The sequence below is a fragment of the Euleptes europaea genome, chromosome 1 (genome assembly GCF_029931775.1).
Source record: "Euleptes europaea isolate rEulEur1 chromosome 1, rEulEur1.hap1, whole genome shotgun sequence".
NCBI classification, from domain to species: Eukaryota; Metazoa; Chordata; class Lepidosauria; order Squamata; family Sphaerodactylidae; genus Euleptes; species Euleptes europaea.
The window spans coordinates 70,585,742-70,610,418 of record NC_079312.1 but is presented as its reverse complement, the minus strand read 5'-3'; the positions used below and the strand labels follow the sequence as shown (position 1 = coordinate 70,610,418).

General features: G+C 42.6%; 1 protein-coding gene across 1 annotated transcript in view; it reads left to right on the top strand.

The window, feature by feature from the left end:
* STAB1 (stabilin 1) overlaps positions 1-24,677 on the top strand; it is a 109,873-nt gene that overhangs the window by 54,982 nt on the left and 30,214 nt on the right. The window contains exons 33-47 of the mRNA XM_056847179.1: positions 1,167-1,223; positions 1,577-1,669; positions 3,414-3,609; positions 4,523-4,618; positions 6,868-6,913; positions 8,427-8,506; positions 12,316-12,441; positions 13,209-13,282; positions 14,740-14,814; positions 16,195-16,311; positions 17,035-17,085; positions 17,435-17,518; positions 19,348-19,491; positions 22,250-22,390; positions 23,293-23,352. Of these exons, the coding sequence (XP_056703157.1) occupies positions 1,167-1,223; positions 1,577-1,669; positions 3,414-3,609; positions 4,523-4,618; positions 6,868-6,913; positions 8,427-8,506; positions 12,316-12,441; positions 13,209-13,282; positions 14,740-14,814; positions 16,195-16,311; positions 17,035-17,085; positions 17,435-17,518; positions 19,348-19,491; positions 22,250-22,390; positions 23,293-23,352 (1,440 nt within the window). The remainder of the gene's footprint in view (positions 1-1,166; positions 1,224-1,576; positions 1,670-3,413; positions 3,610-4,522; positions 4,619-6,867; positions 6,914-8,426; positions 8,507-12,315; positions 12,442-13,208; positions 13,283-14,739; positions 14,815-16,194; positions 16,312-17,034; positions 17,086-17,434; positions 17,519-19,347; positions 19,492-22,249; positions 22,391-23,292; positions 23,353-24,677) is intronic.

The window sequence follows — 24,677 nt, the reverse complement described above, 5'->3', positions numbered from 1 at the left end:
AGACCATGTCACTCCTTCCCAGTTTGTGCTGTCTGTGATGTACATATGCGTGCATGCCTTTAAATGAGCCCTCACAGACTACTTTCGGTTTCCCCCCTTAAGGCCTGAATGGGAGGGGCCTCAGTTCTAGTTCAGTATGTATTGGTTGTAGTTGCCATTGTAAGTGTCTTCCCTGTTGGAAGCAATAAAGAAGCCTGTTGTTGAGGCTGCCAGTCTCCTGTGCACTGACTATCCAGATAGTAAGCTTACTCCTGCTCACTGGACCCCAGAGGATATTATGCTCCCTACACTTTGTATGGCTTGTTGATGCTTGAGGTCAGTGGAAGAGCTCTTGCTTTTGGAAGCAGTTTGTTGCAGAAATGAGTGAGCCGTCAAGCAAAAGGCCCAGTGGTATATCAAGAATCTTAACACATGCTGTAGTACACCAGCGTGGTGTAGTGGTTAAGAGTGGTGGTTTGGAGCAGTGGACTCTGATCTGGAGAACCGGGTTGGTTTCCCCACTCCTCCACATGAGCGGCAGAGGCTAATCTGGTGAACTGGATTTGTTTCCCCACTCCTCCACATGAAGCCAGCTGGGTGACCTTGGGCTAGTCACAGCTCTCTCCGCCCCACCTACCTCACAGGGTGTCTGTTGTGGGGAAGGGAAGGTGATTGTAAGCTGGTTTGATTCTTCCTTAAGTGGTAGAGAAAGTCGGCATATGAAAACCAACTCTTCTTTTTTTTCTTCTTCTTCTTCTCCTCCTCCTCCTCCTGTGGTTTTGAGTTGTCTAATCTAGATAGCCTTAAGACTGGAGACAGTTTTATTTCTCAGCAATAATGATTATATGCAAACACTTACCCTAGTCCATATCCCCTCTGATTTGCACAACAGGAAAAAAATCTTCATAAATTGTATTTCAGGTTCGGTAACAAGGAATTCTCTTGGTAAGCTATAAAAGAAAAAGCTGTGACCCAGTTACAAAAGGACTCATGACCTTACTGGTTTAATAAAGCTTCATAGGTTGCTTAAAGGCTACACCACAAAAAGACAGAGGATTCCTTTACTAGTATAACCTGTGTAATTGCTTCTTATGATGTATCTGCTGACCGTACTGCAGTGCTACCATTCTGATATGTTTAACATGTTGTGACACATGCATTGATTTCTCTCCACTGTTCTCCCACAGTCAAGATGTGCTAAATGTAACAAAAAGTTCAAGTGCCCACGGGGATCAGTGCTTGCTGTAAGTCTTGATTTGCTTCAAAAAGTTAATAATTTGTTTTCACAAGATAGTGGCGGTGGGAATAGGTTGCTTCATTTGTCCAATATTTGTCCAAAGCTTGATTTAACAAGCCAAAGTTTTTTTTGGCCAAAATTATATTATTTTGAGTCACTGTTTAACGCTTAAAAAAGAAAAACGTTGGATTGCGTCCATAGTGTCCCTTCCGTGAAGTGAGAGGCTTCCTCTGTAACATTCTCACTTAGCAGAAGGGAGTCTTTGGATCTAACCCAACGTTTCTTTAACAAACTTGTGCATTCTTAGAATAGATAATTTGCTTATGATTTGAATGGGCAGAATTTTGTTTTGATCAACAGGAATCGGCGCCAGAGAATCTTCCTCATTGTGAATATAAGGCTGGAAAGGATAGATTAGTTGGCTGTCATTTCACCTGCCTTAAAGTTTCCTTAGTAAGTAAGGCTTACCGTTTAGCTATATAAATATATTTCTCTTGTCTAAGGTGGCTTTTTATTGTTGTGTTTATATATTTGAAGCATTCTGCATTGTTCCTTGGTGCAGGAAGGTAGTATATTTATGTCATTAAATCAAATAAGTAAGTACCAGTGGCATATAAAGCCATTCTCTTTTCAGTCCTACTAATTTCATTATGACTTGTACAAAAATACTTACTGCCATGTTTAAAAAGGAGTGACAGCCAGCTTCTGGCCATTGGGGAGTGCCTCTCTAGTCAAGCTGCATAGAGCTGGAGCCCACTTTCAAAATATGGCATCTTTCCCTTGAAGAGGGTTAATGGGGGTCCAGAGGGATCAGACAGTTGCCCTTCACCAACATAAGAAAAGCCCTGCTGGATCAGACCAAGTCCATCAAGTCCAGCAGTCTGTTCACACAGTGGCCAACCAGGTGCCTTTAGGAAGCCCACAAAGAAAGACGACTGCAGCAGCATTGTCCTGCCTGTGTTCCACAGCACCTAAGATAATAGCATCAAGTGAAAGGGTGTCCCAGAACCCACTGTGACATTGTTCAGAAGTGATGTTGCCTAGGCTGAAAATCACATATGGGGAGACTTGAGCATCAAAACCTGTTTTCTGTGTGTATTGGTCCCACAATCATTATGCTACTGTCTTATTTATGCTGTTACATTATGTGGTTTTCAGGTGTGCTATGATTGCCTTGTATTGTTGCATTATATTGCCGTGCTAAGCAGAGATTACTTCAGTGGACTTAGAAGGATGTAACTCTGCTTAGGATGGGACTGTTAGAGGGCAATCCTAAGCAGGTCAACTCAGAAGTAAGTTCCATTTTATTTAATGGGACTTACTGCTAGGAAAGTGTTCTTAGAATTGGGGCCCCACTCACTTTTTAGCCTGTGCTGTTATTTTATCCGGGGGGTGGGGGGAAATTGTGCAGCGTATTTGTGCTATTGCTATTTGGTGATTATACTGTACTGCTTTTTATTTTGTTCATTGTTCATTGGGGAATGTATCTGAGTTTTAATTATAAGTCACCTCAGGAACTTCCAGGCACAGAGATGACACAGGCAGACTTCTGTTTTTCCAAGCACTTCTAGTTGATGGGATCGGTTTCTTTTTCATTTCAATTTGATCCTGAAGGGGCAAACAAACCATGTATTATTAAAAGTAAAATTAAATGATGGATGTATAGAATGTATAAGGCACTTGGTTTCACTCCTACCACTAACTGCCAGGCTGTGTCTGTGAATCTTGCTCCATATTCAGAAGGTCCTCTAAGGGAAAGAAGCTCTGTATTGGTCTCTACTGCTTTGTTAGAGAATGAAGATGTCTGTCTTCCAATGGCAATGTTTTGTTGCAGGCAAAGAATATTTTCCAGCACTCAAATAATGATGTTGCTAATTTGTTCCACTGTCACATGGTGGTTGACTACTGAATATTGGAATAATACATGGAATAAAGTTGCACGGTTGTCAGGGCACCTACAGACTAGTGCCTGTGTGACATCACAGGTAGTAAGCAAGACACTCTTAGAGCTGCTGATGCCGTATTAGACACATCAAGCAAAGTAATGCTTTTATGGTGTCATCTCGAGCACTGAATGAATATGGCAGGCATTACAAACATGTGAAATGCAAATAAAAAGCTTCAGTCTTTTATAAATCTGTGTAAAATATTTTCTAGCATCAAGAGTTTTACTCTGACCTGTTGTTCATTTCCAAAGGTCTCCGTCTGTTGTAAAGGCTACTATGGCCATATGTGTGAAATGTGTCCAGGAAAACTCGGCAATTGGTGTTCTGGAAATGGGATATGCCAAGATGGCATATCTGGCAGTGGACAATGCCAGTGCCATGAAGGTTTCTATGGTACAGCTTGTGAAACGTGTCAGCCAGGGAGATATGGAGCAAGCTGTAAAGCAGGTGACTCATTTCTGAAGTCTTGAATTTCTGTGATACTTTAGGGTGGGGGGGACTGTTTATTTTGAATGTTCAACCAGCTCTGTGGCTTTGGAGCATTCCTAGCTTCCAGCATCTGATACTGTTGGGCTGCTTCTGTATTCTGCCTTGACCTCCAGACTAGACCACATATTTCTTTGGGGTTTCCAGATGAGATCATGAAGTCATCCTCTTTAAAATTTCCCCCCATCCTTCTTCCATACTGTCTACCAAACCTGCTTAACTTCAATCTTAAGGCAAAAATGCAGTACATGAATCTTAGCATGCCATCTGGGAAGGAAATGTCCCATCCACATCTCTATCATTTTCCTTCAGTCAGGCCTTGGCAGGGGCCATTTTCTCAACTTGTTTTTTTCTCCTGCGACACTGGGAAGATTTTTGAGGGTTCTTAAAAAAAAACCTGTAAGTTCGACAGTGTCATACTGTTATTACAATCTAATTTTTATCTTTTTCAACTTTTAATAGAATCATTACAATACTGTACCACACACATAAAGAAAGGAACAACAAAGAATAGGGTAGAAAATAGGCTCTATGGTTGTGATGACTATGCCTCTGACAGCCAATGCAAAGTTTCTGCTGAGTAGGTGTGGGAGGGAAAAGTTGAAAAAAGGATGAAGGGAATTGTGCAGAAAAACTCCCAAGTATGGAAGCTCTGTTGCCAGCTCAGATACTGATGTATTTGCAGTGGTGATGGAAGCAACTCAAAGAATCCTTACTGTGTAGAAGTGGACATTATTAGCCATTATGCTCAAGGAAAGACATGTGCGTTATGATAAGTGTTGAGGAGGCTGTACAAAATCAAACATGAAAATCAAATATCACAAAATCAAATATATACATATTCCTTGACAGAGACTTGATGTTTTCTCCACAGAGTGCAGTTGCAAGAATGGTACATGCAATGAAGGGCTTCTGGGTGATGGAAGCTGTATATGTAACACAGGCTGGAAGGGGATCAACTGTGACAAAAGTAAGTGCAGAAAGGAGATATGAGTACAGTGCATACTGTTTTTGTAGAGAGGAAGTCATGATGTTGCCAACAATAGAAACAAATAGAATGACGTTTCAAAATTTGTGAGACAAATTCTAGAAGAGATATAGAAAGACATAAAGTCCTGTGACACCTCAGTGATTCACTAGTTATTGATGAAATTCTTAGCCAGTAGTTTGCTTAATTAGGCATATAAAGTTGAATGAGAAAGTGGTTCAGTGTAAATTTAGAAGGTCAAATGCTACAGGGGGGAAATGTAAGGAAATAATAATGTGTGTATCAGAATAGCCAATTTGCAACATGACCAAATCTGTGGATACTTCAATCCAGAGATTGGAGCCACGAACAGACAAGGCAAATCTTCCTATAAACCTGAAACGAGTCCCAGGTTGTCAGAAAAAACTGAAATCTTTTTTTTTTTTAATTAAACCTTGGAGGGTTAAACCCTCCCAAAATAATGCAAGCAGCACTGTAGCTTTAAGAAATTAATGCCCTCTCACTGGCCATTGTATTTCCAGCCTTCAAGCCTTGCTTTCTGTCAGTAAAAGACAGGGGGAGGGGCAAAACCCTTTCCAGGGCTCTTCTGGCCCTTGAAGGAGGACTTATTGAGGGCAAGGCCCACCAGCAATCACTGGGTGAGAGGGACGGATTGGCCATTACATCCACCAGGAAAAGGGAAAGGTGAGGATATGGGGGATGCCAGAAGGAGGGAAAGAGAAAATAGTATGGGGAGGGGATAAAAGGGAAAATAAGGTGCCCCTCACAAGACCTTGCAGGTTCTCTGCTGTGCAGCTGGGCCATAGTTTTCCAGGTAGAGGCTGCCAGTGGGAAGGAAGGAGAGAAAGTTAAAGACAGAGGGGCAGATAAAGGTAGATTGGCAGGCGGGTGAGAAGAAAGTAGGGAAAGGGGAGAAGCTATGAGGCTTTTCGGGGAAGGGAAAGAGGAAATAGTGTGGGAGGGGTGCCCTGCTTGTGTATGACTATTGGCAGTGGGGTTTGAGAACCTTGCTAGAGGCTGGTCATAGAATTTTAGGGGGTACACCAACTTCTTCATTCTTAAGGCTCTAGATTAAATGTATGATTGTCTGTTATATTGCGAAGCCTTAAAAACCCATCTTCTGCACCGCTGAAGCAGAAAATAACGTCCCTGATTTGGAGAAAAAAATGAATGTAAACAGACAGCAACAAGAGCAGAAGCTTCTTACTTAAAACTTTTCAAGGATATTGCTTTGACTTGAAAATTATATGTGTATTACAAGCGAGGCATATTCCAAAACAAGGAATTGCTAGTTTTGTCATCAGTATCTGTAGCTGAGTGCAGTTTCAACTGAAAGATGTATTAGAAGTTTTAGAAGAGAATTTAGCTGTATTTTTCTCCTAAGAATAAAATTTGGATGTTTGAGAATACTATGGAACAAAACAATGGAGACTCATATTGATCTAGTGCCCCTTTCAGATATATAGAACAATGGATTGTGAATGAGTCAGAAATTATGTCCTTCATAGTTCAATGCTTTTATCATTTAACCCTATAATCGGATTTGTATTTCAGCATTCACCATTGCTGATGTATACTGGGAAAGAGAACTCAGACCTGGTCTGACAAGCCCCTTATGTCACAATGATATGTGGCTGCTTTAAAAAAGGCACTCCGTTATGGACCTCAAAGTGGAGGAAAATCTCCACGTGTAAACATATCCACGACACTGTCAGTGCAGTTTGAAGCAGAGTTGCATCCTTCTTCTGCCATTGACTCCAGTGTACTTAGAAGGGATGTAACTCTTCTTAGGATTGCACCATAAGTGTGAGTGTTAAGACTTTGTCCCTTGCTTTCTCAGCAGCGGTCCTGCTTCTTCTGGCACATGATCCCCAAATTTCATTCACTTTCTGATGTAGCACAGGGAAACTGCTTTGGAAGCATATAAAAAGTCTTGCTGCACACACATAGATCTTGATCTCTGGATTAAGGTCAGGCTCTTAAATTTTAATTAAAAAGCAAGGAATGAAAATGTCAAAACATTAACTTTGCCCTCCTGCTTTCTGGAGATTTTCAGGCTGCACATGAATACAAAGATTCGTATTCAGCCAGTATACCCATAGAAGTGCTAATAAACCGTTTACATTCTAATGTCATAATAATGTCAGGGTTTAAGTAGGTTAGAAACGGCTTGAGACCAAATTATATTCCTTGATAACAAATGAATATTCTAACAAAATATTATTTTGCAGAAATTGAAATTGACCTTTGCAATGGCACTTGTGATGTGAATGCCAAGTAAGTACAGTTCCGGAACAAAGTATAAAATATGCTTCTAACTCTATATCCATGGACCTGCATAATGAGTGTTTCAGAAAGGGAGGCCTGACCTAGCAGCCTGAAAGCCTTTGCATCTGCACTTTTAATTGCTCCATCATTTAAAATCACCTTGCAGCTTAATAAGTAGATTCTGCCTACTTCAGAATTAATTTATCTGTGAGAGAAGGCCTTTCGTGGATAAGGACTTGTTCAGTTTCAAATTCTAATTTCTCTATTAAAAATGCATCTTCCCTTTCTGAAAATGCACTGTGAAAATGTGTTTGGCTTCAGGTGGCTGGGTTCTGGGGCTAGAGGCCAACATAGGGAAAATTAGGCAGGAGTTGAATTTAAAACAGCATTGAGGATCCAGACCTCCAGAAGCAGAGGTTTAGTTGAAACCAGGTATGGACATACTTTGGTGCCAGGCATTGCTGACTGGTTGTATATGCAACCTGGCAGTGCCGGCACTGTATTCTAGATATTGCCCTTGAAGCCCAGATCTAATTCTGCCCATGGGCACAAAGTGCCAGTGGCTCAGAAGATGATGTAGTGGTTAAGATTGGTGGTTTGGAGCGGTGGACTCTGATCTGGATAACCAGGTTTGATTCCCCACTCCTCCACATGAGCGGCGGAGGCTAATCGGGTGAACTGGATTTGTTTCCCCACTCCTACACAGCTGGGTGACCTTGGACAAGTTACAGCTCTGTTAGAGCTCTCTCAGCCCCACCTACCTCACAGGGTGTCTGTTATGTGGAGGGGGAGGGACATTCCCCTGTGGCAGAGATGCTGATGTTCATCTGATGCTGATGTAAATCCTACCTTTCTTGTAAGTTTAAAGGAGTCTCACACAGGCAACCACAAGTTGCAACAGCAATCTAAAACAACAACTTAACAGAGTTATAGCAGCATACATAGGCAAAAAATGTAGCCAAGCCCTCCCACCAATACTTTCTCAGCAATGACTTCACCCTCTACAGAAAGCTTTCTGATATAGATGCTTTCTGAAAAGCAGAGACCAAAGATGCCCCCCTCACCCATTCTGGCAAGCCATTCCAAAGTTCTGGACCCACAACTGACAATGCTCCAGATCCTGGCAGTCACCAAATGAACTCACCCATGGGGCGGGGGGAGGCACATTGCAAGGAAGAATTCATTTGTAGAGTACAAGTAACATATGTGACAGTATCAGACATTACTAAGAAGAATAGCAAGCACAAGTCACTTCTTGCTCCCCTGCATTATGTGGCATCTGAAGCCCTTCTTATTATAGTAACTGCACACATACTCAGGTGAGGAAACCAGGGACAAGATGTCAGTTTGCTAGACTGAGGTTGATGCACCATAGAGATTCCAGATCTCTGTGGTTAACAGGTTGAAGATCTTGTAATACTGAATAACTACACAGGTTGTGTTGCTTGAAACCTACTATCAACAGTTATGCCTGTGCTTCGGCTCATGCATGCCTTGTCACTCCTTTCCTTGTCTACTTCAGCTGCATCAATGGATCTACCATTTCACGGCCCTCTTGCATTTGTTCTGCAGGATACACAGGGAATGGAACCTATTGTACAGGTATATATATTTTTTCATGAATGCATTGTAAAATAGGAGCATAGTATGTACAGAGAAGCGCTGTTATATTTTCTTGCTCCCATTAATTAAACATCATAATTTTTCTTTGGACATACATGTTGCTCATTTGATGACTACTATAGCAAGTAGTGACTTGCGTATGTAAATGAGCCATCATAGTTATAACACTCTCAATGGAACTTTTATGTCACAGTGTATCATCTCAAACACAGTACTTTGCAGTGGTTTCAGTGGCAATTCACCATGTATAGCAATCAAGTGTGAAATAGCCCATAGGCTAGGATCCTAAGCAGCATGAATAGGCCATACTGCATAAACAGCAATTTCCCCCTCCCACTGTAGTCTTTGCCTCCCCCACCAATTGTGCCTCTGTGGGTTAGTTGGCCTCCAAGAACATCATGGGAGTCAGACTGGGGGGCTGCAGCAAGAGGGGGAATCGGCCAAATTTGCCAAATCTCTCAGAAGATAGGATTCAAGTCATGGTCTTGCAATGGATCAAATCCCAAGGTGAAAATTAGATTGATTTGAAGGCTGCAGAGCACTAAAAGGATGTGTTCCTGAACTAGAGACTTATAGATTGGCTTAAAATGAAAGTGTACCAGTTTAGGGGATGGGTTGATTCGGTCACAGAGTTTGGATGTGGGTATTATACAGAATGTTCTTTTTTCTGTGCCTTCAGAAATATATGGGAGATATGTTTTCAAAGGACCATTTGATATATTCTTACAAAAATCTTTGCAACAACCATTCATTTATTACCGATACTCTCCAGCAAATACATTTTTACACTGAAACCAAAATATTGCAGATAACAAAATTCGGAGACAAATTCACAAAGCGTAAAATAACTAAAAGAGACCAAAATAAACTCAGCGCAAAATTGCTTTGCTGCTCTCCATCACCTCCCAGCCTTGGTTCATTTCTAGGGATGATTGCAATTATGCAAACAGCAGGTTCTTTGAGCCAGTGGTGCCAAGCTAATCAAATTATGATGCCAGCTTGAGGTACACCTCTTAAATAGCTCTAGTTATCAGCCTCTTCAGAATCCTCAACAATGATCTAAGTAAACAAAATAGCTCTATTTTAATCAGGCATACTTATTTTTCGGGCAATAATGTGCAGCTGATTATGAGCCAGGTATTTGAAACCAACAGGAAGAAGTAAATTCTTTTTTTTAAAGCATACATTAAATAGGGTTTCATGTTTTAAATAAAACAATGTTAACAGTGTAAGGACAAACTCGTTGGTCAGATTAATGAAGCCAGGGCCAAACAAAGCTGTGAAGCCTAAAACCGGCTTTCTGTAATAATGCTCATTTTGAGATGTCCAAACCATAATTTTGCACTCAGTTTTACACACACTTAAACCTATAGATCACAATGGGTAGTTATGTTATTCTGTAGAAAAGAGCAAGAGTCCAGTAGCACCTTAAAGACTAACAAAATTTCTGGCAGGGTATGAGCTGTGACTCATGAAAGTTCATACCCTGCCAAAAAAATTTGTTAGTCTTTAAGGTGCTACTGGACTCTTGCTCTTTTAAACCAATAGAAACAACAAGGATTTAAGCATGGCCAGCTGTACCTATTAATCAACATCCGGGTTGCCGTTGTCCACTGCCTCCAGGGTGCTTACATATGCTATTCTGTTAGTATTCTGCATGCAGTATCTTGCCATGTTTAAATGAAAATGAATCTGACAGAAAGAACAAAAATTCCTTTAAGAAAAAAAGAAAACATTTTAACCCTGGGGCCCCCTGAGAGCTCTTATCTGGCCCTTGAACCGGCCAGGGCAGCCCTGCTCCTGGGGTGTTAATTATCAAAGACTGCTAAATAAAAGAAAATATTGTAAGAGTAGAGTGTTATTGTTTTAAGCATGATTTATTTTAATTAAAAATAAAGTAAAAATAATATCATTAGTTGGCTTTTCCTGTGTCTTCTATAAAGTTTGTATCTCCGGTACCTGGCATTAAATTTTATGGTATATATGGCCCGGCCTGACCAAGGGACATTTATGTCATATCTGGCCTTCATAACGAATGAGTTAGACACCCCTATTTTAACCTCTCTGATCATTTCATCAGCGATTTCAGGGCAGCCATTCTCAAACCTCTGCATGCAGCAGATCCCACTCAGGGGATCCAGATTTGCGGGCCCGCAGGGGGGGGAACGGAGGGAACAGGGGGCTGGTTCCCCTCACCGGCGGCAGCAGCCGATCCGAGCGGCTGTGCCATTCCAGGCGGCGGCCCGGGGGGGGGGCGACCAGCCTACGGAGGTGGGGGGCGGGCACGGGTCCGACGTGCAGCAGCCGGGAGGGACAGTGGCGGCTGCCAAGCTCCCGTCCATCCCCGCGGCCGCCCCCGCACGGTTTTGGCGGGCCCTGTCGGTGGTCACGGGACCCTCCCTGGCCAATGGGGTCCCCACCGGCCAGCATGCCGGGGGGATCATAAATGCGGCCCCGCCCGTGGCCGCGGCCATTCTGTCCCCTCCACGCCACTTGTCCCCGCCCACCCTCCCCTTGGTTATAGGGTTTGGTTGGGTTATTGTCACAACTAAAGGTTGGCGGTTTGGGCATGGGGCCGGATCCAGTTTTGGGGAAAGATGGCCTGCGTGCCCCGCTTCCCATTCTGGGGACCCTAATAAGGGGTTTTGGGGAGAGGCCAGGAATGGTTAAGCCTGTCTCGGGGGCTGCGGTTTGGCCTCCTCCCAAGTGGCAGTGGACCACACAGTTGGCTGCCGCCCACGTGAGTCCCAGCATACTGCCATCTCAGGCTGCACCCAGCAGGCGGGTTGGGTGCAGGGTGTGATCAGCTGACAGTCGGGTCAGCTGATCCCTGGATCCCGCCCCTCATGCTTGCCAATGCCTATCGTTGTAATCAATAAAGTTGTGGCCTGTTTACTCCAGCTATCGCATACTAGTCATTCTTGGTAAGATCACGCCTTTCTGTACCAGGGTATGGGTAGCCCCTGGGGTGGCCGTGACCCCCTTTCTCCCCACGTTCTACACCCCCCCCCGTAGGGCTGGGGCCGCAAATTGGTTGATGTATGGAATATGAGGTGGCAGAACAGGATTGTTTTCAGAAATTTGACAGTGTCCATTAAGCCTAAACAAAGATTGCTGTTTCTTCTCACACTGAAAGGGCTGAGAGTAAAATAGGTTTTGTTCCACTGACTTCTCCATGTGTCCTTACTACTGAATGTCTCTTTAAGAGTTCTTGGATGAACATTCCACTGTTTAATTTATGTAGGTTTCAGTTAAGTAAGAAGTCTCACTAACATTGGATGAAGTAGTACATAGCCTAGAAATAGTCTTTAAATAAAACATTAATCAGTCTTAAAGATTCAACTGGAATGTCTTAACAATAATGATGATATTCACATCTCCTGTAAGCAGCTTTTGGTTTTCACCTGACTTTTTCCTCCTGGAAAAAATTAACAGACCTAACCATTGAGAATAATTTTTCACTTTTTCATATTTTTTAGAAGACATAGTAGCTTCCTCTGATACTGGGCTAATTGATCAGCCTCCTTTCTTTGAGTGCTGATCTTATGGTACTCTTTGTTATCGAGATCTACTACATGCCTCCATGTAGGTTCCTACAATATGAATAGAAATATGCATTAAAAGCACTCTTGTCTATAAATAAATAGGCCCAATTGCAATTTTTACTGGATAATGTTCTGCTGTATAAGAAAACATCACCTTTGCCATATGTTCAGTCGCTCATGGAATGTATGTGCCATTTCTGCATGCCTTTATGTTGAAACCTAACTGTTTCTTTTGCAATGCAGAAATTGATCTCTGTGCATCGGGGAATGGTGGCTGCTCCATATATGCCAACTGTACTAAAGTTGCAGCTGGTCAAAGGATCTGCACTTGTAAAGAAGGCTATGCTGGAGATGGGACCCTATGTAGGGGTGAGCAGGATCTATCATCATGGGAGCATTGAAACAAGGAGACTTGTGGCATAATACTTGGCATCCTCATCTCTTGCCACAGCTACTGTCTCTTCTGGGCAAATGGCTGTCTAGTTCATGTGCAGATTAGAGAGATGTTGCAAAGCAATGTAACTGCAGTGTTTATGCACTGATAGGGTGCTAATCAACCAAATATTAGAACGTCTTACAGGACTAGCATTTTCATCAGATGTCTAGGTTGTGTTTGTTTGTTTTTCGCTATAGGTAGCTATGACACATTTAAATATTGTGTAACTGTTTAGTTTCTGATAAAACCTGATATGACACTAATGAAAGAGGGCTCATCTAGAAAATAGAGCACATTAACACATGAAGCTGCCTTAAATTGAATCAGACCATTGGTTCATCACAGTCAGTAGTGTCTACTCAGACTGGCAGCGGCTGTCCATGGTCTCAGGCAGAGGCCTTTCACATCCTCCTGTTGTCTAGTCCTTTTAACTGGAGATGCCAGGGATTGAACTTGGGACCTTCTGCATGTCAAGCAGATGCTCTGCCACTGAGTCACAGTCCTTCCCCTTGCCCTATTTTATCCTATTCCTTCACTAAGCTTCTCTTCTTTGAGGGTGATCACTTCACAGAGCATTTAATTCTGACAGAAAGTAAAGTCTTCATGCATGCTGGGTTGTTTATTATGGTAATAATTGGAAACGACCCAAAATAATTTTTGCATGCTCCATGTTGATAACATGCATCTCTTCTACACACAGAAATTGATCTGTGCCTAGAAAACCAAGGTGGCTGCCATCGCTATGCAGAATGTGTTAAAACAGGTCCAGGTCGGGTAAGTATTCTCTCCTTCTCAGAGTACTGGGTTCACCATCTCTAGGGACTCCATTTCCCTCTCCTGGAAAGCTCATTCCCAGCCTTGTGCTCAAGACTGGAGCTGAGCTGACATACTTGTGTGTGGTGAGGGAAAGAGGCAGTGTGTATTTTATTTTTGGGTCTAACGGGGAAATGAATATTGAGAGGACAATTAGATAAGAAATGAAGAGGAGAAGATCTTGGTTGGAAATTAACTTTGGGGAAGGAGTGATATGTAATAATGAACATTATGAGGGAGAAATCTGAGGGAACATGAATTTGTAATCCTGACTTTGGTTCTTGCATCTGAGCTAGTGGTCATTACTATGTTTGAGGACAAGGAATTCCACAGTTAATTGTGCATTGTGTGAAGTCGTAGTATGTGCAGACTTGCTTTTCAAGGCTGCCTGAATTTGCATTTTTCCTTTTGTTTCTGAAAACTTGAGAAGTCTTCAGGAGAAGGAAGGTAATAGGAGCAGTTTGGAGTATAGCCAGTATTACCATCACATTGCAGCAAATGTTTAGTCGACAACAGTAATGTTTGTCAAGGGGAAATATTACTTGGGGCTTTCACTTTTACAGCTTAGTCTCTATTTGGGCCTTGTTCTTAGTTTGTAGTTATAAACACATGACCTTCTCCCCCCATGCCATTTCCCCAACCTGAAATGGCCCAGTGGAACGTCTGTTTTGCCTCATTGGAGGCTACATGTGCACTAAAGAGTTCACCAGTACGTTTCCCCAGCAGGGCAAATAGCACTTCCTCAGGACTCTTTTGGATACGGAAAAAGGTACAGTGAAGAATACTTAAGCCTCCTCTCCCTGCCTGCTGTGTTCCTGATCCAAACTGAGCCCATGAGCACCTGGGCAATTGAGTTCCATGCATTAAATTCCCTGAAAACACCAATTTTGTAAAATGTGAATAGGCCTGAATTCAGTTACAATTCTTTTAGAATAGTTATTTCCTTACTGGATGAACATAGTAGCACAGTGTGAGGGAGCTGTGCTCATTCACACTCTGCTCTAGGGTTGCCAGGTGCCCGCCAGTCTACCCAGCCACTCCGGAGCGGTGATCGTGGGCACGCACGGCTGCATGCGCACAATGACATCACTTCCAGTTTTACTTCTGGAAGCTCCTCACTGCCATGGCTGTTTTAGCACTGAAACCCCCAGCCCCGCCCCCTAAAACCTCCCACTGATCAAGAGGGGGGGTCCTGGCAACCCTACTCTGCCCCCCATACAAACCTTGCAGAGGATAAAGCTTACACACAGCAGCAGTAAGCAGAGCAGGAGGACAGCAGGTGTCTTGAGGAAGGTCCTCAAGACAAGGTGGCGCAGCTTTTAATTTCAAGAAGGGTAATGTACTACTTCTCCAGTCTGTCCCTGTGTTTGCAGTTTTGAATGTGAATTGCTAGCTGATTTCTCTCCTGTTTTCTCCAGGTTGCTTGCAACTGTCTTCCCAAATACAGTGGGGATGGTGTTAAAGAATGCAAATTCATTGATCCTTGCTATAAGGTTTGTACTAAGCTAGAATACTAGTCAAAGGGCTAACACATTAATATTATCCTTATCCATATTATTGCCAAAGTGATACAGGATTGTCCCTAACAATTTGAAATTAGCATATTTATTTTCTTGTCAGTCAGCTGATGTGAAATTGTGTTAAAGGATTTGCAGCAACCATTTGTGGGCTTTTAGATCACAGATTACACTTCCTGGATAGCTTTCATTTTATGTCTTTCAAGATGTAGTTGGATTCCTGGTATCAGTTCTTATACAAAATGGAAATAACCCTTCACTGCAAAAAAGGAAATATGAAATGAACATAAAGAGAGGAATCCCTTAAAACACTGATTTTCAGCTTTTCTGTCTTTAGGGAATCCTTTCCACACAGTATTTCTCACAGGCAATTTATGCAGGGTGTTTCCCTCTTGGTCACCCCACCGACTGCTCCGGTGCTTCGTTTTGATTATGCATGCCTTTCCTGACCATCAAAGATTGCCTAGGTCTCCCCACGTCTTTACGCATGTTTTGCCCGTGTTTTCTGGATGCTGTTTTAGCAAGAATCTGGAAAACGCTGGCAAAACGCACAGGGGGCTGCTGCTTGCCCTGTTGGGGGGCTGTATGTGCCCTGTGGAGGACTGCAAGCCTTCAACAGGGCAACCAGATGCTCTGAAGACAGTTGTTACAGTTGTTTTTGTTGCCATCTTCTGGGCATGGAGTAGGGGTCACTGGGAGTGTGAATGGGAGATAGTTTTGAATTTCCTGCATTGTGCAGGGGGTTGGACTAGATGACCCTGGTGGTCCCTTACAACTCTATGATTCTAAAAGTATAAATGTCAACCCGACACTACACGTTGTTGCTTCAAACCAGGATCAGCACCTTTGGCAACAAAACAGGAAGATGAGGAATTAAAAAACTAGTAAGTAGGTGTTATTGATCCTGTGATGTCAGCAGACTGGGTATTTTAATGTACATGTTTTACAATGGCCTTGGCTTTGTATGAAAGGAATGCTGAAGTAACTAGGCTTGGGAGAAGCAGAATCTAACCAGCTCACATTGCATCATTTGTTGTTTGCTCATTTTATAAGTTGCTTTCTCTGGCACCACAAGCATTTGGAGCAGCATGCAAATAAAATACTATATAATAGCAATAAACCAACCATTTTCTAGAAATGAAAAAAGTGTTTATCACAACCTAGAAATCCAGATACACTGAGATGACCATCATCACTTCAACAGCTGGGCGGGGAAATCTTTTAAAAGGTGGCTACCTTGAATTTAAGCCTTTGGTCAGGAAATAGTAAATTTCACATTTTTCAAGCATTTTTTAAAAATCTAAACAGAGGTTTACCCTACCAGCTAACTCACCCTTTCTTGATTTTTCCTGCTAGAGCAAAGAAGGCTGCAGTCAACAGGGTTTCTGTTATAAGAACAGTATTGAGAATGAAATTTGCGTCTGTGTGATGGGTACTGGTGGTGCATCTTCATGCACACGAACAGCATGGAAGGTAAAGAACATTGTACCGGGATTGTCAGAATTTCTTTTGACCCAACCCATCCCAAAGGCCCAGTGCTGACAACAGTTTAAAAGCTGATACTTATTAATCCCCCATTAACATCATACAAGCAGTAAGAAGATTTCTCAGAAGGAGTGAGGAATCTGGATAAACGGTTCAAAGCTGAGTCTCTTATTGTGCCATCTTAAACAGAATCACACTCTTCTAAGCCAGGTGGGTTAGGAGGGCTTAACTCTGCTTAGGATGACACTGTTAGCCACTGCCTTTAAGTGAGAATAAAATCATTGATGCTAGAGTAGCTGATAGTATTCTTTTTCCTAAGCAGATCTGAATAACATGCTGAGAAACATGCTTGTAGTTCTGTCTCCAGTGAAGCATTAGAAATGATAGATCGGATTGTTCACAGTGTTGTTTGGAATACCTTCATGTCACTGCTCTGCAGCCCTGTCACCACACCTCCATCCTTGGCTGCAGTGTGCTTATGTATGGTGCAGGAGCAAATGTCATAGGTCAGATATACACTACACTCAAGAGAGCCTCGCTGAGGAGGCCGTCTAAAGTAGAGCTTCATACTGCTGGACAGCCACAGTTGTGGAAGGGATAATGAATCCAGCTAGATGGATAGGTCTGGATGTTCTTTCTTCACTGAGAGCCTGGCCGTAAGGGATTTTAAGCAGAGACTCACCATTATTTTGTTTTGAGTTCTTATTTTAGGAGGAGCTTGCTGCAAGAGAAGCTGTATCCCGGTTCTTTCAGTATGCAAAGGTAGGTTTAAATAATTACTACTATAAAACAGACACTCTGACCTGGATGGCCCAGGCTAGCCTGATCTCGTCAGATCTCAGAAGCTAAGCAGGGTCAGCCCTGGTTAGTATTTGGATGGGAGACCAGCAAGGAATACCAGGGTTGCTGTGCAGAGGAAGGCACTGGCAAACCACCTCTGTTTGTCTCTTGCCATGAAAACCCCAACAAAGGGGTCACCATAAGTTGGCTGCGACTTGATGGCACTTTACACACACACAGATAAAACAGACAGTATTTTATTTTAAAAGCATAAATCTTGTTTTGTTTTGTTGTGTTTGGTTTAATCTGTGGGTTTATCTCCCTTGTCTAGGTTTATAACATCATCAACCTATCAAAAGGTGGACCTTACACTTTTTTCGTGCCGCTTGTCGATTTCCAGTGGAATAACACCACAGTAAGCAATACCCTGAGATTCCATTAATCAGATACCTGCCAGTCACTCACTCAGTACAATTCTGTTCTCTGATTGGGACTTTTTCTTTGAATTGTGTAACAAAAATGGGGAAAAAATGTTATGGGGATGACCAAATGAGAACAAATACCCAAACAGTGCCTCACTTCAGATAAACATGAACTCACCTAATGCAGCTTTTGAGTATAAATGTCAGCTAGGATGGGCTGTAGATCATTGATGACATATTGAACAAGTTTGAATTGGGAGCTGTAAGTGATAATCAGTGGTGTTCTGTTGCTATCTTTTGGGGGGGGGTATAGGTAGGGTTGCCTGGCAACTGGTGGGAGCTTCGTGGGGGTGGGGGCGGCTATCCACAACACGATGATATTACTTCCGGGTTTACCCAGAAGTGCCAGCATTGCACTGGACCACTCTAACCCTCTCCTCCAAAAACTCTATGATTTCCATAGAGTTTTTTGGAAAGAGTGCTAGACTGTCCCCGGCGCACAGATCACTCCCCCCTTCAGCTGGCCTGCTTCCACCTGCCGACCAGCTGAAGGCTGGCAAACAGCCTGGTCAATAAAGGAAAAATGGGTCCCCTACCTATAGGCATACGTAGTAAGCTACTTCTGGGTACTAATCTAGCCTTCTTGGTCTGTTTCTTCATTTAATTGGGTGGGTACTATAATGCCAAGAATTCGCAGTGTAAATCCTTCAGGTTTAAGTCTCTATCGAAGGCATTAGAGCAAAAGTAATTTTAATATAGTGCTTGACTGCAGACATTGGGTTGTATTGTGTCATATACTTAGAGTGGTACCTGAAAGCTTGTTGATATTTTGGGTTTGTACAGTGGGGTCCAGGCCTGAACTGACCCTAGAAGCTAAAATGACTAAACTGAGGCTGTTGTATTTTGGTCACGTCATGAGACGACAAGAGTCACTGGAAAAGACCGTCATGATAGGAAAAGTTGAGGGCAGCAGGAAAAGAGGAAGACCCAACAAGAGATGGATTGACTCAATAAAGGAAGCCACAGCCTTCAATTTGCAAGATCTGAGCAAGGCTGTCAAAGATAGGACATTTTGGAGGACTTTCATTCATAGGGTCGCCATGAGTCGGAAGCGACTTGACGGCACTTAACACACACACACACACACACACACACACACAGTGGGGTCCAGAAAATGGATCTGGTCTATGAATTGGTCCATGCTTCAGTTGATGGTGGAGTGATAGTTGCTGAACCTCTTGAGAGTTTCCTTTCCATGAGTCCAGATGTGGAAAACATCATTGATAAAAGAACAGGAGGGATGTTAGTGGGTAGGAGCTGAAGAAACCGTGCTCTAAATCAGATACTTACATAATGTACAATTGTCACCAAATCGGAAGTAATTCTAGGTGAAATCAGTGGCAAAACTTGGTTACAAGTAGTTTCTTCTGGGAGTCAGCAGTGTCTTGCAAATAACTGTGGGTGCTGATGGCCTGAGGATGGAGTCCATACAGCTAGATAACTCTACCATGATTGTCCCAGTGCCTGGAATAATGGGGTGCCCCAGGCTGCCAGGTCTGTGTTTTTCGGGTAGTAGGTGGAAGATTCCTGGCCAAGGTTCCTTGGGTGTGTCCATGTAGAGCTGTTCCTGTAATTTATTTAATTCTTGCTGGTATTCATCACTGTAGATAAAGGCAGGTGAAATGTGGTGTGTAGTTGATCCATTCCTTGAAGGAGGATTAAATTTTCAGTGGCTGAAATTTCAGTTCAGTTAATGTTATCACATGGTCTTGACTTTTGGTAAGAACTTTGGGAAGATGCCAAACTGGCCTGTTTTCTATAGCTTTCAGAATGGAAAGAGGGCAGCATCAAGGATTTCCTTCTCTATCATGTAGTCATCTGTCAGCGCTTACTGTCAAAGGATTTGGAGTTGCTTGATTCCATCACAACTCTATCTGGACGCAAAATTCAGGTTACTGTGAAAGAGGTATGTGCCACTGTTACTAGTTTCCATTTCCATGTTACTGAGGGCATGCTTTTGCATAAGTGTCCCATTCTGCATCTTCATTGTTCCACTCACACACTAGATTTGCCAGTGATGACTACACTCAAAGCCCTATAGTAGCCTCTATCCAAATAGATTAACATGATGGTAAGCAGCAGAACAAACTAAAGCTCTGTAGATGTGATTACACCTCAAGAACAAGGAGAGCATTTTTCGCCTTATGGGAATAGTAGCACTACCCACTCCTGCTTCAATCTCTCGATAATTGTACCAATGCAGTGAAGAAGAAAGGAGAAAGTTTGCCACAGGGAAAAACTAGGGATGTGCACCAATTTTTTCCAGTATTTTTCAGAATTGAGATTAATAGACCTGAATATTTTTGGAAAATCCAAAAAAAGTTTACCCATACCAATATGGTTTTTTTCTGGATTTTTTGGAAACTTTTTGGGTCTATTAAACCCTATAGGAAATATTTGAGGGGCTCGGGGGATTTAAGGTAGAACCACCAAATTTGCAGCATAGCTGCAGATGATTCTCCTTACATGAACCCCCATGTTTGGTGAAGATTAGGTCGGGGGGGCAATTTTATGGGCCTCCAAAGAGGGTGACCCCATCCATCTTTCATTGGAAACTATGGACTAGAGAATCAAGCGGAGACAAATTTTCCCACCATTCTTGCAGTGGTGGGAAAACGTTTTCAGCAACATTGCATTCTTTGGGGAGTCTTTGCAGGGCTCTGAGGATGTTTTTTGAGGTAGAGGCACCACATTTTCAGCATATCTGCAGGTGCCTCTCCTTTCGAGAGCCTATGAGTTTGGGTCAGGGTCCAATCGTATAGGCACCCGGTTTTCCTCCATTTGGGGGTCCATAAAATTGGACCCCCTTACTCAATCTTCACCAAGCATGGGGATTCTTGGAAGTAGAGGCACCTGCCGCTCCACTGAAAATTTGGTGGCTCTACCTTGAGCACACACACCACCCCCCCGCCCCAAGCCCCTGAAAGATTTGCCATAGGGTAACATGGAGCCGTTCCCTTTAAAAGTTAAAGGGAACGGCTCCTATGCTAATTAATGGGAACATTTTGGGAGGATCTAGGGGGGCTGTTTTTAAGGTAGAGAAACCAAATTTGCAGCATAGCCGCTGGTGCCTTTTCCTTACACGAACCCCCAAGTTTGGTGAAAATTGAGTCAGGGGGTCCAATTTTATAGGCCTCCAAATTTTCCTCCATTCTTTCCAATGGAGGATGGATGGGGCACCCTCTTTGGGGGCCCATAAAATTGGACCCCTGACCCAATCTCTGCCAAACACAGGGGTTCTTGTAAGGAGAGTCAACTGCAGCTATGCTGCAAATTTGGTGGTTCTCCCTCAAAAAAACTACTCCCCCAGAGCCTAACAAAGATAAAAAACCTGAAAAAAATCTGAAAATTTTTGCTTTTTACAGCTTTGCCTTTTTGGCTCCCTTAAAATGGTGCCTCTTTTTTCAGTTCGGAATACCCAAATGCACACCCCTAGGAAAAAAACAACTTGTTTGTACCTTTAAGGACACCCAGGTAACATTGGATTGGATCCTGACTCAATTTTCCACTAACAGAGGAGGGAGATTTTGCTGATTTCCACTCTCCTGCTGAAGAACCCTGATTCACCCTTATTCTGCCCCTGAGGCTCCATCGACATGTTACAATGTCTTCATGTTTGTTGAGGAACAGTGCAAGGACTTTGCATCACACATGCAATAGGAATTTTGTGCCTCCCAGATGCTCACTGGCTCTCTTCTGCTTGAAACCGCAGCTCACAGGGAGAAGCGGTAACCCCCCCCATGCTGTTTCTGTATCCTCAAACTTCCACATGCAGTTGCTGTTGCTTCCATTGTAAAAATTATGTTACTTACATGACTGCACATAAGTTTCTCAATGGAGAAAATCCTGGCTCCATGGGGTGTTATGGAGATGTGAAAATGGCATGGTGAGGGAGACTAAAGCCACTTCTCCCCCTGTGCTTTGGTTGCATACTGAAAAGAGCTGATGTGCTCTTTTCACAAAATTCCCAGCACGCTTGTGATACAAGCGTTGTTCCCAACCAACGTGAAAACTTTGTAATGTGTAGATGTTAGAGTCCCCAACTGCAGGCATTGGAGTACGTATGCAGTAAGTTACCCATCACTAGTACTTTGTGAGCAATAGCCGATTGGTGCTTGTGACAACCACATGCATGCCTATTCTAACCATGCTGGTCACCTATAAGGTAGTTCTGGCTTTTTCCAGGTACTACTAAATGCACAAGGAACCCCTGTAAAACTTTGTTTGCATTCAACATGATGGGCTTGGGGAAAAATGCAGGGTTGGGTTTTTTTTTGTATATCACGGGCAGTGACAAATCTGCAATATCTTCTTCAAGTCTCTGAAAAATTATTGCCTATGTACAGATGAAGTAATGTGGAAACAGCAGCTGAGGTATAACCTGGAGGGAAGATGTCTGTAATGTTGTAAGCAAAGAAGTCTAAGCAGTGCCTTGATTTCTCACATTAAGAATTGCCTGTATACAGTCAAAAAAATACCCACCAAGACAAATCACAGTGCACTCTTTCACTCCTGTGATTTCTTGGGGAGCTTTTTTAGTGGTGTTCACTTTGGATTAAAAGGAGTCACAAAAGTATTTTGCACATACATGACCATTATAACATAATGTACTTTTTGGAAGATGTCTCTCATTGGGAATGTGCTTTATGTCCTTTCTTTCTCAGAACAGTGTATATTTAAATGAGGAGGCAAAAGTAATTGACAGTGACTTTGTTGGACCAAATGCTGCTGTTATACATTTCACTGATAAGATTTTAATGCCAAATGATATGCAAAATCATGGCATTTCATCCAGTTTATCAGAGGTATGTCTATAATAATAAAAATTTTAAGTGATGCATTAATTAAAAAAAATTAAGTGGAACTCTTTCAGTTCAAAAAACACAGTTATCGACATGGATACAATTGTATATGCCCCAAATGAATCAATATCCATATTTTAACATATTTTCATAATGTTAACAAAATGCCAGCAGCTTAGTGAGCTGTTTTTTTGTCATTGATTTGTTGAATTTGGTCAGTACGTTTAGCCATCTCAGCTTGATCTTTTCAACACGGAAGGCAAAAAAGACTGACACCAAGACATGGCTACTAAAATTCTGTCAGCCGTTTGCTGGTTCTAGACCAATCTAAGATATTCAGTACTACTTAATACTTCTAAAGTACTCGATGGGCCCTAAAAATAATAGCCTTCTGACCTGAAAAAGTCTCAGGTGTGATCCTCCCGGGACAGACAGTCACCATTTTTTTTTCTGAAGGGGGCAACACTTATATATTCTAGCAACAGAACCCTGATTTTCCATGGTTCAGGTACATGCATACTGAGGCTGGAAATCTATACAGTACCCCTTTTGGATAAAATGTACCAGGAGGATCATGTGTAGCATGCTCTCCCTGTATGTGCAGTCAAACATATTGCCTGAAAAGGGCTTGTGTGACCAAATAGGTAAAGTGTCTTTGTGATAACTGATGATTAGCAGAATATATAACAAAATATTGTCGGCTTTCACGGTCAGGAACCAAAGAATATATAACGTTCTACAGTTGGGTAATCGCTATTATGATTGTAGTGATTGTTGTGACCTTGTAAATGTAGGGGATGTAACCAAAACCAGCATGGGGAAGCTACATGATTATGTACCAGTTTTGGACATCTGCTTAGCAAAACAGAAATTTATCTTCTAATGGCATTATTTATGTTTTCCAGAAATCCATCACAAAAGTTGCAGAGGCTTATGGATACAAAATCTATAGCAGACTTTTAGAAGTAAGCTGCATTGCTTATAATGAAACATCAGTTATAGTACACATGAACACATGAAGCTGCCTTATACTGAATCAGACCCTTAGTCCATCAAAGTCAGTATTGTCTACTCAGACTGGCAGCAGCTCTTCAGGGTCTCAAACTGAGGTCTTTCACATCACCTACTTGCCTCATCCCTTTAACTGGAGATGCCGGGGATTGGGCGTGGGACCTTCTGCATGCCAAGCAGATGCTCTACCACTGAGCCATGGCCCTTCCCCAAAATAATATAACTTTCAGATGCAGTTCAGAATACCAAACGTTTCAGAGGTGGGGTTTGAGTGGGATTGGGAATTCAGTTCTGGATTCTACAAACACAGATTAGCATACTCCTATAGCTTGGAGTCCAAGGCATTGTCTCTAGCAGGATTTTTTTTAAAAATAAGACATTCTGGAAAACTGGGAGAAGTTCAGTGGCTTTGTAGAGGTTTCATAGCTGCCCTTGCCACTCCAGGAATCTTTACAGATTGCTAACCCATCCCACAGATCAGAACTGCATTAAAACTGGTAGATAGGGTTGCCGATTCCATCTTGGGAAATTCCTGAAGATTTGGGGGTGTTGCTTGGGAAGGATGGCATTAGGGTAGGGAAGGGAGCTCATAGCATCTACCCTCTGAAGCTATCATTTCCTGCAGGGAAACTGATCTCTTAATCAATTGTAATTCTGGGAGAAATCAAGGCTCCACCTGGAGGTTGGTAATCTTGGCTAAAGATTAAGCTAGTGCCCCTACCTTTCTTCTTCACTTTCTTAACTGAAGAAACTGGAGAGATTGGCTATGTTTGGGTGGGAGGTTATGTGCCCTGGCCCCGTCCTGATGGAAGATGGTGAGGCTATGCCTCCATCTATGGTTCTTATTTTATGAAGCACAGTGTCATCAGCCACCACCGCACTCTGTGGCCCAGGAGGAGCCTTGGTTGCCTTACTTATGGTACAGTGCTAGCCCTGACCTAGATGGCCCAGGAAAACCTGATCTCATCAGATCTCGGAAGCTAATCAAGGTTGGCCTTGGTTAGTATTTGGATGGAAGACTGCAAAGGAAGTCCAGGGTCATTAACGCAGAGGCAGTCAATGGCAGACCATCTGTGAATGTCTGTTGCCTTGAAAACCCTACAGGGTCACCATGAATTGGCTGCAACTTGACAGCACTTTCCACCACCACCAGAAGGTGCCAAAAAAAAAACCCCACCCTTATACAGGGGGATATACAAACACCTAGGAAATCTGTCCTGAATAAGTACTGACAACATTGAAACCAAAGTATTGATAGTCTAAAATTTGTGGTACTTGT